This window comes from Miscanthus floridulus, chromosome 4 (assembly GCF_019320115.1).
Source record: "Miscanthus floridulus cultivar M001 chromosome 4, ASM1932011v1, whole genome shotgun sequence".
NCBI classification, from domain to species: domain Eukaryota; kingdom Viridiplantae; phylum Streptophyta; class Magnoliopsida; order Poales; family Poaceae; genus Miscanthus; species Miscanthus floridulus.
This window is the reverse complement of record NC_089583.1, coordinates 65,780,836-65,794,758: the sequence shown is the minus strand read 5'-3', so window position 1 is coordinate 65,794,758 and position 13,923 is coordinate 65,780,836. Positions and strand designations below refer to the sequence as shown.

The following is a 13,923-nucleotide window of genomic DNA, read 5'->3' as shown; positions in this document are numbered from 1 at the left end:
CAACAATTGACATGTGCCCAAGGTGCTCTTCCTTTTAACCTTGCATCCCGCATAATCCGAGTTAGAGTAACCAACTAGCTCAAACTTTGCTCCTTTGGGATACCACAAACCAACATTTGGTGTATGCTTCAAGTACCTCAGTATCCTCTTTGTAGCTTTTAAATGACTTTCTCTTGGTGAGGCTTGAAATCTTGCACACATGCATACACTAAACATGACATCCGGTCTTGATGCGGTCACATAGAGTAGGCTTCCAATCATAGACCAATACAACTTTTGATCCACCATATTTCCACTTGCATCACTATTTAAGTTGCCATTGGTTTCCATTGGTGTGCTAATGACTTTGCTATCACTCATGCCAAATTTCTTGATCATGTCCTTGATGTACTTGCCTTGACTCACAAATGTACCATTCTTCAATTGATTGATTTGAAGACCAAGGAAGTAACTCAACTCTCCAATCATGGACATCTCAAACTCATTAGCCATCATCTTTCCAAACTCATCACAAAAGTCTTGATTGGTTGATCTAAATATAATATCATCAACATATATTTATAATACATATAGATCTTTTCCAATCTTCTTGATGAAAAGAGTGGTGTCAACCTTGCCCATTGTGAACCCTTTAGAGAGTAGGAAATCCCTCAATCTCTCATACCATGCTCTAGGTGCTTGCTTCAAGCCATACAATACTTTCTTTAACTTGTATACATGGTTGGGATTCTTGTCATCTTCAAAACCGGGAGGTTGCTCAACATATACTTCTTCATTGATGTAGCCATTGAGAAATGCACTCTTAACATCCATTTGATAGAGTTTGATGTTGTGGGCACAAGCATAGGCTAGCAAGATTCTTATTGCTTCCAATCTAGCAACCGAGGCATATATTTCTCCAAAGTCAAGACCTTCAACTTGTGTATAGCCTTGTGCTACTAATCTTGCTTTGTTCCTTACTACTATCCCATCTTGATCTTTCTTGTTTCTAAAGACCCATTTAGTTTCAATCACATTGTGTCCCTTTGGTCTCTCTACTAATTCCCATACTTGATTTCTTGTGAAGTTATTTAACTCTTCATGCATTGCATTCACCCAATCAACATCCTTCAAAGCTTCATCAATCTTTTTTGGTTCAATAGATGACACAAATGAGAAATGCTCACAAAATGATGCCAATCTTGATCTAGTTTGCACACCTCTTGAAATATCACCAATGATAGTGTCCAATGTGTGATCTCTTGCAACGTAGGTTAATTAGAGTATTGGAACTTGATTGCTTGCACTTGCTTGATCATTGGGTTGAGATGATGTACTAGCCACTTGATCTTGTTCATTGTCATGAGAGCCACTTGCACTAAGTTGATTTGTATCATCTTGCACATTTGAGTTAGAGAGCACTTGCACTTGATCATCTTTATCATCATTCACTTGCCTAGGCCTCAATTCACCAATATCTATGTTTTTATGGCATTTGAAAGTTGAATGCCTCTAACATCTTCCAAGTTCTTATTCTCTACTTGTGAACCATTGGTTTCATCAAATTCAACATCATGAACTTCCTCAAAAGTACCACTATCCAAATTCCAAACTCTATATGCTTTGCTTGTAGTGGAGTATCTAAGTAGGAATCCTTCATCACATTTCTTGTCAAACTTGCCCAATCTAGTGCCTTTCTTCAAGATATAGCATTTACAACCAAAGACTCGAAAATATACAATGTTGGGCTTTCTACCATTCAAGAGCTCATATGGTGTCTTCTCTTTCAATGGGTGACAATAGAGATGGTTGCTACAATAGCAAGCCGTGTTGATAGCTTCGGCCCAAAAAGATTGACTCACATTGTACTCACTAAGCATAGACCTTGCCCTATCAATAAGTGTTCTATTCTTCCTCTCCACAAGGCCATTTGATTGTGGAGTGTATTTGGCCGAGAATTGATGTCTAATTCCAAATTTATCACATAACTCATCAATTCTATTATTCTTGAACTCACTATCATTGTCACTTCTAACTCTCTTGATGGTTGTTTCAAACTCATTGTGAATGCCCTTGACAAATGATTTGAATGTTGCAAATACATCACTTTTGTCCACTAGAAAGAATACCTAAGTGTATCTAGTGTAATCATCCACTATCACAAAGCTATATTTGTTACCACCGATGCTAGTGTATTGTGTTGACCCAAACAAATCCATGTGCAATAACTCAAATGTTTTACTAGTGCTCATCATGCTTTTTTAGGATGGGTGTTTCTAACTTGTTTGCCGGCTTGACAAGAGCTACAAAGCTTATCCTTTTCAAACACAACATCTTTCAAGCCTTTAACTAAGTCATGCTTAACCAATCTATTCAATTGTTGTATTCCAACATGACCAAGCCTTCTATGCCATAACCAACCCATACTAGACTTAGTGAATAAGCATGTAGATAATTTAGTTTCACTAGCATTGAAATCAATCAAGTATAGATTCTCATATCTAAAGCCTTTGAAGATCAAGTTAGAGCCATCTACACTTATGATCTCTACATCATCTACCTTAAATATGTATTTGAATCCAAGATCACACAATTAAGCCACGGATAGCAAATTGAAGTTCAAGCTTTCTACTAGCAACACATTGGATATGCTCATGTCATTGGATATTGCAATCTTACCAAGCCCTTTGACCTTGCCTTTGCCATTGTCACCAAATGTGATACTATTATAACCATCATTGCCATTGGTGTTGATTGAGTTGAATATTCTTGCATCACCGGTCATGTGTTGAGTGCACCCACTATCAAGGACCCAATGCCTTCCTCCGGCTTTGTAATTAACCTACAAAAGAAGATCAATTCTTTTTAAGTACCCAAACTTTCTTGGGTCCTTGAAGGTTAGTTACTAAGCTCTTTAGTACTCAAATGGCTTTCTTCTTTGAGCCCATCCATGGTTTACGAATAAACTTAGCCTTTACACCATTTATACCCTTAGTAAGCACATAGAAAGAATTAATCTTAATTGAAGATACATTAGTATTTTTGGTCTTGTTGTTGCATTCTTGCTCTTTATGACCCACTTGCTTGCAACTATTGTAAAACCGACCATTGTTCTTCATAAAACTAGTCTTGTGAGGAGCAAAGGCCGCCTTGCCTTTCTTGGGGGTATAGCTCAATCCTTCTTTGTAGAGAGAAGCTCTTTGGCTACCTAAGCACATAAGCAAGCGGTCCTCACCACTATAGGCCTTAGCCAAAGTGTGAGTGAGCTTAGTGACCTCCTTCTTGAGGTTCTCATTCTCAACCATTAGTGAGGCATCACAAGTGAGACCATCACTACTAGATGAGGCGGAAGTAGATGTACTACAAGAAGAATTAGTAGGAGCAACAATGATAGGTATGGATAGTGATGTATCAATTAAATCACAAGTTACACCTACATCATAAGTTTCAACATGCTTCTTTTTATCTTGTTTATTAAGTAAAGTGGAATGAGCCTTTTTAAGCCTTTTGTGAGCCTTGCCAAGCTTCTTATGGGCTTCCTTTAGCTTCTCATGAGTTGCTTTGAGCTCATCAAGGGCTTGCTTAAGGGCTTTTACCTCCTTATTCAAGCTCTTGCATTTCCTTCTCTTAATGTCAAAGTGTTCTTTAGCATCTTCTAGCATGTCAAATAATTCATCCTTAGTAGGTTCATCATTATCACTATCACTATCATTTTCATTTTCATGTTTATTATCATCATCATATTCTTCATCACTTTCATCATCACAAGATTGTACCTTAGTGGCCTTAGCCATGAAGCATGATGAAGATTCGAAGAGAGAAGGCTTCTCATTTATAGCAATGCTTGCAAGAACCTTCTTCTTGGTGATCTTGTTGTCATCACTATCATCATCATCATCACTTGATGAAGCATCACTATCCCAAGTGACTACATAAGAACCACCCTTCTTCTTCTTGAAGGACATCTTATCCTTCTTCTCTTTCTTTTCCTTTTTGTTCTTCTTCTTGTTCTTCTTGTTGTCATCATCATTGTCGCTATTGTATGCGCATTGGGCGATAAGATGATCTTTGCTTCCACACTTGAAGTACCTTCTTGACTCTTCTTTGTTCTTGGATGAAGATTTCTTTCTTCTTGCACGATAGCCCTTCTTCATCATGAACTTGCCAAATTTTTTGACAAAGAGAGCCATCTTCTCATCATCATCATCATCATTCCATGAATCATCCTCTTCACTTGATGTCTCTTATTTAGCTTTACCCTTAGATGATGTGGCCTTGAATGCCACACTCTTCTTCTTGTCACCCTTCTTCTCATCTTTCTTCTCCCTCTTTTCTTCCTTCTCATCATCATCTCTATAAGCATCATCGGTGATGATATCTCCCAAGATTTGGTTTGGTGTCATTGTGTTCAAACCGGTCCTCACTAATAAGGTGATCAATATGGCAAATCTTGCGGGCAAACATCTCTAGAACTTATTGGAGAAGTCCTTGTCCTCTATCTTCTCACCAAATGCTTTGAGATCATTGACAATCACTTCCATCTGATGGAACATGTCCGGCACACTCTTATCTTCCTTCATCTTGAAGCTTACAAACTTCTCTTTGAGAATATATGCCTTTGCACCCTTCATGGCTTGAGTGCCCTCAAATGATTCTTCCAATTTCTTTCAAGCTTCATGAGCCATCTTAATATTCTTGATTTGCTTAAATGTTCTCATATCAATTTGCATCATGAATGGCACTTAGAGCAATGTCATTATTTTGGAGAAGCACTTCTTCGGCCACGGTGGGATTTTTCGGATCCTCAATCTCAATTTTGGTTTCTACCACCTTCCACACATTTCTATTGATTGACTTGATATGTGTGGTCATCTTTGACTTCCAATAAGAATAATTTGAGCCATCAAATTGGAGTGGCTTCTTGGTGTTGTTGATTTGAGCCATTTTAACACCAAAGGTTGTTAAGCCTCAAATAACGGTGACCTCGGCTCTGATACCACTTGAAAGGTCCTAATGGCTAGAGAGGGGGTGAATAGCGTAATAAAAATTTCTACAACAATACTTAACAAAAAGGTTAGACAATTATGAGACGAAGCAAGTGTTGCGCTAGCCTACTCAAAATACAAGCCACCTACCACAATTCTAGTTTAGATAATGTCTTTTCACACAAAAGCTATGACACTACTCTATGTTAATATGCTCTCAAAGGCTAACTAAAGAGCCACACCAACCAAGCAAGCAAGCTCTCACAACTAGCTACACTAAAGAGCTTGTCAACTAGTTTGCGATAAAGTAAAGAGAGTGATCAAGAAAGTTATACCACCGTGTAGATGAAAAAACCAATCAATCAATCACAAGACTGAATAACAATGAAGACCAATCACCTCGGAATCAAAGGATGAACACAATGATTTTTTATCGAGGTTCACTTGCTTGCCGGTAAGCTACTCCTCGTTGTGGCGATTCACTCACTTGGAGGTTCACGTGCTAATTGACATCACACGCCAAACCCTCAATAGGGTGCCGCACAACTAACACAAGATGAGGATCACACAAGCCATGAGCAATCCACTAGAGTACCTTTTGAGGCTTCCAAAGCTCAACCATGAAGTGCTCGGGGGGCTTATCGATGTGGGACCCATGGGATACCCCTCAAGGAAGGGAGAAGATCTAGTCTAACTATGATTCTTTCCATGTAATCTTAGTAGTAGTATTATTCTGTAATCCTATTAGGAACTCTCATTGTAAACTGACTAAGACTCTGACCTCCTGACTATATAAAGGAGGACGGAGTTTCTAGAGAAGGGGGTTAGAGACAATACTTTACAATCATCCAACGCAAAGGCCAACACCGACTGGACGTAGGGCTATTACTCGATCACGATCGAGGGTCTGAACCAGGATAAATCGACTGTCTCTTGCGTTTACCGTCGAGTTCTGCATACGCTGAAGCCCGAACAAACTGCCCCGGGTACCCCCGTGGCAGGCTATCGATGGTGAAACATCGACAAGCGGCCCTGGCATCTCCATGTTGCAAATGCATGTTTCAAGTATTTCAGATAGATATGTTACAATTATTTCATATAGATGTTGCAAAAGTAGATCATGATGTTGCATATGTGACAATGGTTATACATGTATGTTGTAAGCTCCTGTTCTCAATGTTTCATCTATTTTTTAACGTATGTTGCAAGCGTGTTTATCTAGATGTTGCATATGTTTTTACACATATGATGCAAATATTTTAGGTGGATGTTGCGATGTTTACAATGGATTCAAGTGTTCTTCAGGTGTTTTTGCATATGTTTAAGACACATGCTTCAAATGTTTCATTTATTTTCAAACGTATGTTGTAATTATTACATCTGGATATTTCAAAACTAGATTGGGTATTGCATCTCCCTCCTCACCTTTCTGCTGTCTCGTCTCAGTGTCCAGCGCAGAAAGCGAGCGCAGGCGGAGATGGTCCCCACTGCCGCAGGTGGGGTCCACGTGCTTGCGGTCGGGTGCAGCAGGAGAGACGTGGATGGACATGCGCGAGACGCGTGATGGAGGCAGCGACACGGAAGTCCGGATAGGGCCTAGCGTCCGGACGTCTGAAATATAAGTTTGTTTCTTGGTCTCTTAATTAGCCTCAGCTGAATTACATGAAAACCAACGGGCTCGCTTCTCCCATTCCCGTGGCGCATTGTCCGGCTCATCTCGTGAGAGAATAGGAGAGAGAATCGAACCGATCCACAGTCCAAAACTCCAAATCCCACCACCGTTCAGCAGCACACACGGACACGGCAGTACGGCACGCCGCAAGCGCGCGCGAGAGGGAGCCGGCTGCCGGCCTGAACGCCTCCCTCCACTGGCGACATCACACTTGCCCTCTTCAACAACTTTCCCCACCCCCGTCCGCCGGCGGATCCACCACCTATCTAATCTCACCGCATCCTCCTCGCCTCGCCGTCCCACAGGGCCGCCGGTTCGATGGGTCGTCCGCCGAGCACCGCCGGTGCTCCGGCGTTCCGCTTCCTCCCGTCCGAGGTGGCGGAGATGGAGGCGCGCCTGCAGCAGCTCAACAACGGCATCCCCACCCGCGGCGTGCTCCAGACCCTCGCCGATAAGTTCTCCGCCTCGCCCGAGCGCTCCGGCAAGGTGACCATCCAGCCCAAGCAGGTCCGTCCGTCGCCGCCGCCGCCTCCTCCTGCTTCGTGCTTCCTTTTTTTTTTCATTCATTCAAATCAAGTCGAATTCCCCCCCACCGGCCACCGGCCCTTCCCTTTGTGGGGTGATTTTGATTTAGGGTTGCTTCTGACTCTGATCTGTGAAACTTGGATTTGGCTGCGGCTGGGCCCAGGTGTGGAACTGGTTTCAGAACAGGCGCTACTCGCACCGGGCCAAGTCCACCAGGGCCGCGCCGTCGCCGCCGGCTAAGATGACGCCCTCGGGGGCCGATCACCACCAGCACGCCGCCAACGCCTCCGCCTTCAGGGCCGCTCAGCCCTCTTCTGTCGCTGCTGCTCACCATGGCTCCTCCCCAACAGGTGATTCATTCTTCGTCTCCTCCTCCTCCGTAGGTTATTCACTTACTGTCACCACTAACCAATGTCGTTATACATTGAAATGCTCTACTGGGATGGGATAACCCGATTGAAGGGGCTGATGTATGCTGCCGCTGCGATATAGATATGGCGGCAGCAGCGGCGGTGGGAATCTTTAGGATGCATAGCGCTTGGCATCAGGGAAGACCTAGGGGCACTGCATTCTTGTCTTCTTGAAGTCGATGGGCACCAATTCAAGCATAGCAATTCCTTCATGTTCGCATACCTAGATCACGGTGGTGAAATGGCAAGAGACGTGACTGCAGTGTGGGGCCTGGTTTATGCGTCTGCAGCGGTCGTAGTATAGCAGCAACGACGAAAGCGATGCCATGTACATGCTCGTTCTGTTCTAGATGCTGGAATTGGCCAGGAGGGTAATAGGCTTTTTTATTCTGGCCATACAATCTGTTGGTCCATAAACCCGAAATGGTTTCCTGAACTCCTGAGTCCTGTAGAGTGCGGATACTTGGCTTATGCTTGCTGAAGGAACTTTTTCATCTTTAAAATTGCAGTAAAGGGCAACTGAGCTGGTTGGAATTTTTTGATATTTTTTATCTTAATCAGATATCTCAGCCAAGTTTTCGTATAAGTCTTATTTTGATTTGATATATCAAGCATTTAAGCAAATTGTTGTTGTCTTGTTTTGATCCAACAAAATTGCTCACAGGTTCATTCTATTCTTTGTTGTTCTGAATCTACCTGTTCTCCAATCATAGTTCCGAATCTGAATTATGCTAATTGTGCACTTCTAATATGGTAAAGTTCTCCCTAGGATATCTAAATAGATTTTGGATATGGAATATGCAATATGAGTTCTGCAATCAAGCCTTCTAGAAATGGCTTGGACCCATATAGCTTTGAATTTCCTTCACACTGCAGACATGCAGTTCTGATCAGAACTTCTAGTTTTGAACTTGTTCAGAGGGAGGCAATACTCTGTAGTGTTCTTCTTGAGAACTTACTATTGTTAGTGTCAAAAGGATTTATGATTTGAAATAATCAAGGTTATCAATATCGCCTTATTGATTATCGGGGATTTTACATGATTCGTAAGGACCTGTGAGGTGTTGAGTTGACTACATGGAAGAAGCTAACACTTGTTATTTATCTTTGATTAATCGATCATCGATCCTCTATTATTTGATTGACGATAGAATCACATTTGTTCTGTTATGGCCTCTTTTTTTGTAAGCGCCCCCTACCACCCCGCCACCCCCACCACACACACATACTTTTTTTTTGTTGCAACAATACTCAGTAACTTGTTCTACCTGTTATATTAGTCAATCAGTACTGTATGATACTGGGCAAGCAAGCCAACTGTTGTGCATGTGCCATGCAGCATATGAGGGATTATTTTTTTCGTCTGCAAAGCCCACGAAATGTTTGTTATCCACCATTTTGGTGGACAGCCACAAATATTTATTCATGATGAGCTTGGGGGGTTTCTGCTGGCTGCAACCTGCCCTACCTACAAGGCTACTAGTGACCATAATCTCTCTGTCAATGCCTGTTAAAATGTTGATTGTGAGGGCATACTTATCATGTGCTGCTTCACTGCTTCTGGACATTAGATTATTAAGGGCCTGTTTGGTAGAGCTCCATATCAAATAATTTTTTTGAGCTGGGCATTCCCTAGCTCCAAGAACACGTGATTGTGGGACTGGGGTCTGCCAAACAGGGATTTAGTTGTACCAAGTGATTTTAGTTTTGTGCATTTGATATAAACATTGCCATTAAATCATCATTGATTATAATGTCCATTTTTCCTCTGATTGTTATTACCTTTGTTGACAATCAGGGAAGAACCCTGTGGAAGGTGTCTCGGTTGAGTTTGAGGCCAAGTCAGCTCGTGATGGTGCATGGTACCAAAATATTATCATATCTCATACTTCTTTTATTGTTCCCTCTTTAGTGATGTGTTATCGTATTTTAACTTTTGATAAAGATGTATTCACTCTTGCTGAGTGATTACTCAAGTTACTACACTATCTTTATCATCCATGCTGTAACTCGAAGAGTCTGCCCAATGTCCCAAGTTAAAGAAAATCTGAAAGTAACTAGGGGGCCCTAATGCAGAAACTTTTTTCTGAAAGCATTGGAGGAAGTTACATTATATCCATAGCAAAATATTTGAAAGAAAAGAAGGGGAAGGGATGACAATTTTAAGGAATGCTTGTCTAAAGTTATTTGTTACATGTGGTATGTGACTCATTAGTGGCACAACCATAAATGTATCTTTGAATTCATTCACTGTAAAGTTTATAAGCACTTTCATTGGCAACAGAAGTGTTTTCTGGATTCCTGCTCTATGCCCTTGAAATTGTCTCTCCTGTTTCTATTTTCCTTTCCTTTTAAATCATTTATATTCTTAGATGCATGGCAACCTTATATGTTGCAGGTATGATGTTGCTGCCTTTCTGGCACAAAGGTCGTTTGAATCCGGTGACCCGGTAATGACCTCAGAATTTCATTGAATATTATTGAAATCGCTATATGATAAAGACATTTCAAGTACTACTTTAGAAAGCAGTATTCTTATAGTAAAGTTATATATGATTCTGTTGTTGGCTCTCTTCTTACATTAGGATTGGATTTTAAATGAGATCTGCACTAAGTTATTCTAGTGAAATAGTGATGGTCTGCTTCAATACTTATACTGTATTGTGTTCAAACATGCCAATGTTATGGTCTCCTAATTGATTTCACAACTTAAATCCAAAGCTTTACTAGGAATGTTTCATGTTTGGGATAGTGTCTGGATGCTGTTAAGGATAGATGCTGCAGGATGTGGTAGGACCAGGAGGCCACAGGTCAGTAACCTGAGGCAAGGCAGCATTAGGATGGAGTCAATCCATAGGCTTAATCTCGTGTACTAGATTATTGGGAGTTTATAGGAGTCCTCCCTTGGGGATAAGCCCAATTATCACTACAAAATGGAGTTGATAGTATCATTTTTTTATGTTTCCCAATTGTGAATCCCTTTTCCACCCGCCCCGCCCCCCCCCCCCCATTAAACCTTTTAAGCATGACTCCACACTTGGTGGAAACTATTTTGTCCTCCAGTGAACCATCTCTATCATGTAGCAAGCAAAACCATATGCCACAATAGCTGAACTCCAGGTATCATTAGTCTGTATGCTGGAGACATGTGCATACTCTTTATTTTTTCACAAAAAAATATTCTGCCTTAGTACTGATCGTTCTAAAATTTGACCGCGGCACCCTGTCTATTTGACTGGAGATGTGAAAAAATAGATGCTTCCTTATATATAAAAGTGTGCATTTCTGAACCTTTGTGTTTTTGACATGCAAACTGTGATATGTCAGCAATTTTTCTAAAATGCCATATGTTTGTGTAAAGTTTTACTGTTACATTACATTGGTGTTACTGCACATGAAAAATACAAACTTGGCTTAATTTATGCATCATTTTTTATGTTTCAGGAAGTGCGGGTTCGTTTTTCTGGATTTGGGGCAGAGGAGGATGAATGGATCAACGTTCGCAAATGTGTGCGACAACGTTCTCTTCCATGTGAGGCCACAGAATGCGTTGCTGTGCTTCCTGGGGACCTCATTCTTTGTTTTCAGGTGTCGTCATCTTAAAATTTCTTTCTCCTTAGCATCTGCGACTTCGGAATTTCTGTGTAACTGAGATTTTGTATTATAAATTTATAATTGTTTAGTTCTTAGAGTCGCAGTCTCCTCGCATTGCACAAGCGAGGGTAAGGCTTGCCACTGACACCCTTTCCCAGACCCCGTACAGAGCGGAAACTCTCTGCACTGGGTACGCCCTTTTTTTAGTTCTTATAAACTATCCAAAGGATGGCTTTTCTTTCTACCTGTAGAAGCAATAATCATTTGACATCCTATTTTTTCAAATAGTTCCTTTGTTTTGGATTCTTATTTTTTGAACTTGTCTTGTAACATTTTGGGTCAGATTTGTCTCCCTAAACTATTGTATCTTCCTAGTTTTTTTTGCTTGTAACTGTGCACGTAAAATTGATTATGAAAAATGAGTTCCTTGAAAATCTGCCATTTGCTCCTGTTACTGATGGTGATTTCCTCCGGTTAATTAGATGTCACACATTAATAAATATTTCTGTGCTATATTTTTCAGGAAGGTAAAGAGCAGGCTCTCTATTTTGATGCTCGTGTCCTTGATGCTCAAAGGAGAAGGCATGATGTTAGAGGCTGCCGTTGTAGATTTCTTGTTCGCTATGATCATGATTCTTCTGAGGTACATTTCCACATGCTTTGGTGTTTTCCATGCATTGTCTGTTAAGTATTGTAGTTAAGCATGTTGCTGAGCTGGAAGTTAAATTTGCTTTCATCTTATAAACTCTGCATGTGTGGTTGCTCCCCACCCTCTTTTTTGGTATTGATGCCCTGAAAATTATTATTCCCTTAACGAATGACAAATTGTTTTTGGATTAAATTGCAGTATAGGTTCATGAAGTTGTACAGTTATTTCAATTATAGGCACAACAAATTTAGGTTCCTGAACGTGCAAGAACAAGTCAATATGTGCTCAAGCAGTGCACTAGATAACCTTGTGCAATAACTGTTGATTGCTTACAGAAATTTAAAGACAAGTCTTAAATTACTGTCCTACCATGGAATTTATTGTGTTACTCCATATATGCTCTAATGTCAAACTGCATCCTATTATCACAATTTGTTTTTTGTTTTTTTGTACTCAACTTATGAGTGCAAATAGTACAATTTTGTTGATTTTAGGATAATTACCTCACTTATAATTGATTAAACTTGAAATGAGACTGTTGCAATTAGCTTGTGCTGCCTTTATTGCGTCGCACTCAAAGTCCAAATTTACAGGAAATTGTTCCACTGAGGAAGGTGTGCCGCCGACCAGAAACCGACTACAGGCTTCAGATTCTGCATGCTGCTAGAGCAGCAGCCACGAATGCAGATGTTCACACTCCACCCAAAGAGATTAAAGTGGAGCTGACATCCAATGATAAAAGCCCAGCTGAGCAGAAACCCCAGAAGCAGCACAAGATGATGGACGTGAACACAGATGAGGTGACCATGTTCTCCACCTTGGAACAAGATGAGACGCAAGGCAAGACTGTAGCCCCCTTACCGTCATCAACTGCAGAAACCCGCAATTCAAGTTCAGATGCAGTGATGAAGGATGCGGAGGCTTCCTCGGTGGTTGAAGATGATGATGAAGCGCAGGTGGTTGACAAGATGAAAGAGGGCTAGGTTTTTTTTTTCCAGCACCTTTTGTGTTTGAATGACTTGATGTGGTGGTACAGAATTTTCTGATTTAGCTTGTAAGTTTTTCTAATTTAGTGTGTATCTAGGTCAGTACCTGTCTTAATTACCATGTAGCATCTTAATGGCTTCAGAAGGTTGCTTCTGGATAATTGAGGTCAAGGATGTCTCCGAGGTGGCGCTGCTCTCGCTCGCAAGCGAACCAGTATTATGTGAGGTTCTGTAACCATGCTTAAGAACCCTCACTGCTTGATGCTTGTCTCAGCACACGAGCAGCTCGAGGGACTGTACACTGTAGTGGTGTGTTACTGAGAGAGGGAAGCGTGCCCACGGCTGGGCTCCCGCATGGTTGGACCAGCCCATGAAGGAAGAGGGAGGAGACAGCACGAGGGGAGGGGACGGCGGATTGGGCTGCTGGCTCGGGCGGGGCGGGGCACGAGGGGAGGAAAACGTTTCGCTTGTCTCATAATAAATCAATCTAACGGTATTTTTCAACGAAGGAATAATATTTTTCTCTCATAATAAATCAATCAACGGTATTTTTTAGCAAAACGAACATGAATGTTTCTACAGTGCAGTGGCTCGTGGCTTTGTCCTATAGAATCCGGAGCCTGTGAATCCCTACCAAAGGGAGCTTTACTGTTCTAAAGAGTACTCTAATTTTCTGCCTAACTTTACAAACACACCAATTTGTTATGTGGGCTGATCGAATTGGATTATAATAAGAGTAGAGATTGTTAATAGAGACATTTCTTCTTCTTTTTTCAAAGTGAACAAGTTCACACATGTTTTATCAGTAAGAGAATGATAATTTATTTTGGGAGTATGAATCTCATAGATGATTATAGATTCCTTTTTTTCTGAACTGAGTAAACTTTGCTTTGAATGGAATTTAAGTGAAAGCACTCAACAAACAGAGTTTGTCATCTCATTCACCGCTCTTTGAACAAATTGGCTGGTCTGAACTTTGGCTGAAACTGGCTGAAAACACTGTTCCGGCTGAATTGTTGTGAGAGAAAAATACTGTTCTGGCTGAAAAAACAAGCCGAATAAGCCAAATTTAAGACAAGCGAACGGGGCCAGTATGTTTTGTCGTTAGGGAAAGAGAACTGAA

At 41.1% G+C, this 13,923-nt stretch overlaps 1 protein-coding gene across 1 annotated transcript; it reads left to right on the top strand.

Annotated features, from left to right (window-relative positions):
- Positions 1-6,625: 6,625 nt before the first annotated feature.
- On the top strand, positions 6,626-12,971 carry LOC136549749 (protein SAWADEE HOMEODOMAIN HOMOLOG 2-like). Its single transcript, XM_066541154.1, has 7 exons — positions 6,626-7,143; positions 7,325-7,511; positions 9,370-9,433; positions 9,970-10,021; positions 11,016-11,159; positions 11,689-11,808; positions 12,408-12,971. The coding sequence occupies exons 1-7, from the start codon at positions 6,955-6,957 to the stop codon at positions 12,795-12,797; spliced, it is 1,146 nt and encodes a 381-aa protein (XP_066397251.1). The 5' UTR covers positions 6,626-6,954; the 3' UTR covers positions 12,798-12,971.
- The last annotated feature ends 952 nt before the right edge of the window (positions 12,972-13,923 follow it).